The 3346-nt window shown below is 32.8% G+C and overlaps 1 protein-coding gene across 1 annotated transcript; it reads right to left on the reverse strand.

The window, feature by feature from the left end:
* Window positions 1–1294: 1294 nt before the first annotated feature.
* LOC130739385 (uncharacterized) lies at window positions 1295–1681 on the reverse strand. The gene has a single exon (XM_057591656.1). The coding sequence runs from the start codon at window positions 1572–1574 to the stop codon at window positions 1413–1415; it is 162 nt and encodes a 53-aa protein (XP_057447639.1). The 5' UTR covers window positions 1575–1681; the 3' UTR covers window positions 1295–1412.
* Window positions 1682–3346: the final 1665 nt, after the last annotated feature.

Raw genomic sequence — 3346 nt, forward strand, 5'->3', positions numbered from 1 at the left:
ATCAACTACTGTTGAACCGGGTTGTAATTATTTACTCACCATATAACGTTTAGCATCAGTTGAATTGAACTATAGAGAATTTGAGGGTTGTTATAAACTCTTATATCGAGATTGAACCCTTTCAAAATTGTTGAGGATTATGGGGGGTCTATTTTTAGAAGTACAGAATGCTTTGCGTCCAGCAACCTTATGCAGTTTTGTCCGGACATAAATTTAATGTTAACTGATCTGACATATCTCTCCAGTATGAACAATCAATGCGGTCACATGGAGTAAGGTTTCAAATTAACTTTTGTTTGGGCCCTATTTACTGCATGTTTAGATTTACTGTTAAATCTCCTGGATTCACTTCACAAATGCTACTCTTATACATGTTTGCTTTCACATTATTGGAAGCCAGAATTGTGTAACTCTATTCATGCTACTCACAATAGCTTGTGGTTCGATTCTAAACACCACATACAACTATAAAGCTCACGCTAGCTACGAGAGAGTTCAGGAACGGACCGAATCTACTTAGTGGATCTATGGTGCATTTGAGAAAACAATTTATTAAAGTGCTTATGGTCATAATTAAGCACTAAGCTAATTTGAGCAATTTACTGAAATAAGTATAAAATTAATAGGTTAACAATAATCATAAGCTCAAAATTGTTTACAAGTAGGTCATAGATTATTTACTTAAGTTATCTCGAACACTTCCATAAGTGCTTATGCTATTGGATTAAATTAGCTCTTTCGAACACACCTAATGTAGGTAGCATCACCATGCATTTTTGCAAAAAGTTGATTACATGGCTTGAACATGTGACCGTAAAGTTATATGACAACAACTTTTCCGTTGCGCTAAAGTTTTATGTAGAATAAGTGTAAAAAAATGTTGATTTTCTCATAGGTAAGTAAATTTTTATTTTTTATTTTCACCCATATTTCACTTCAGGAACTTCCCTAACCTAAGTTTGGGTTCGGAGTGTGTAGCTAAAATAGCAAAAGCTAATTAATCTAACCATGTACCTATGTTTAAAAAAAAAAACTATGTACCTATAAATGGCTATAACCTTGTCATAGCCCTGTTTTAAAGTAGAACTCTAAATGATAACATCTATTCTAAACTTGAATGGTTTGTATAAGTGTTTGGCCAACTGCAGCGTTCAATTCATAACTCCTAAATAAAAAGCTCTATAATTCATATTTATAACAGACAAAGAAATGTGTGGCAGCTCAGAGATTGCATTAACCTTCAACCCTTCATAGGCTAAGACTTGATGTAAAGTCAAAACATAGAGAAAGAACATTAAACTTAAAAAGAGTTTGAAAATTCCAATAAAAGACTCATTCCACACACATAATTAATGTTGATTTCAGAAGGAGAAACTGAAAAAGAGAAATGGAAATGAAACAGGCACCAAAATTCAAAAAGATATGAGACCTTCTCCAATAAGCAAGCCTAACATGAGGACAAAGAGGCCAACTCCGATGCTTTGACCTGGAGACATGAAGTCCTGTGAGTAAGCAGTTAAGGTGAGAACTGCACCAATTGATCCAATCACAAGAGCTAAGATGTTCTGCTTCATTTTCTTTCAGTCACCGATTCCTTCTTCTTCTCTTTCTCCTTGCTTGGATGAGGAAGATGCCACACTTTGGGTCAAGTTTTGATGGTTCCCTTTGCCTTGATCTTACAGCCTTATTATATAATAGTCCTCCTTGCAAGTCAATGCTTGTGTTGTGTGTGAAGGTGGTACTCAATAAAGTATATAGTTAATAGATTAATCATTGATCCATTTGGAAATAAAATGCTCCCCAAAACTAAATCAGGTGAATAACATTGGTGATTAGGTGACAATTGTAATATAGTATATAGAGCAAATTGAGTTATGAACTTCTGATCAAGATCAATTTTTTACCAATTGAAAAAGAGCTCTCCCTTTTTTTCAAATTCAATGTGTAGACTTTGTGAAGATATATAATAGGATCTAATGGACTTTTAATAAAAGACATCTGATAGACTGCTACGCTTAAAATATGGTTGCAATTGGAGGACGCCATTTCCGGTAGACATGCATTCAGTAACATGTGTAATTTGTGGTTATTTTCGACCAAGATCATAGAGTTTATTATGTCACAAATGGTAGTACTTAATAATTTCTAAACACTAATTTTTTAGAGTCAGAAATTGCATATGATGTCGTGTCCATAAATAATGGTGTACATTCATCATTTTCACTTAAAATAGGATCTATTTTTTGCTCAGATTACCAATCTTTGCTCTGCTCCACAGTAGAAGAGTTAATGGGTAAATCCTTGTATTAATAGAAATGCAGAACAAAAGGTGGGGTCAATATTGTCTGTGTAGATAGCAGTATAGCACTAGTATGAAAGAGAAAAACTACTTAGATACCTCTTTAACAAAATGACAATTGATAAATTCAAACTATTTGATAATATAACAAAGCCCTTTCTCAACTGTGACGGTAAGCTTCTCATCTTCTATTGATTGTACTATTTCATTTCCTCTAGAGTTTGAATTGTGTTAATAGTAAATGTTTGGAAATCCTATTATAATCAATTTTAAAGCCAAATTAATTTTGAAAAAAAATTGTAAATACATTATTCTCGATGACAAAATTGATTATATATGATACTACGAGTTAGAATATAATATAAAATTATTATGTCTAACAACTTAAATTTTTTAGATAATTATTAATGACACTATATATATCAGATTTGTTTTATTGTTTTTTTTGAAAGCAGAATATAAGATAAGATATACAATCTCCTCAATAAGGTATTAAAAACTCACACGACCAAGGCTGACCACCCAAAAAAGAGCAAAAACCGCCCCAAAACAATGACAAATAAAACAACAACATCCTCAAAAACCAAATGCCGCTCGCTCAAAATACTACCCAGAAGCTTTAAAAAAACCATGAAAACTCGCCTATAACCTATTATCCACCCTCAACGGCGCTGCGAAGCTTTGCACGCCTTGATCTCATTTGCATTTTAAAAGAGAGGAACACCATCATGGCATAATCATACATCAAGTCTAAGCGCTTCCTCATCAACACGGCACTCCTCGCTCTAGTCAAAATGCGATAAGGCTCCGATATCTCCTTATATGATTTAAATTAAGGATATAAATTAAGAAATTGAATAAACTAGTTAAGTGGACCAAGATATAATTTCACATTTGACAATTTGAAACCCGTGTACTTCCAAACACGTATATAATATAAATTGACGTAAATTTATTTTAGCTTAAATAGATATTTTGAGTTTGAGTCGTTAACGCAGTTAAAAAACTGTAATATAAACTAACTTTTGTTCCAATTCATATACCTCA

The sequence above is a fragment of the Lotus japonicus genome, chromosome 2 (genome assembly GCF_012489685.1).
Source record: "Lotus japonicus ecotype B-129 chromosome 2, LjGifu_v1.2".
Taxonomy (NCBI): domain Eukaryota; kingdom Viridiplantae; phylum Streptophyta; class Magnoliopsida; order Fabales; family Fabaceae; genus Lotus; species Lotus japonicus.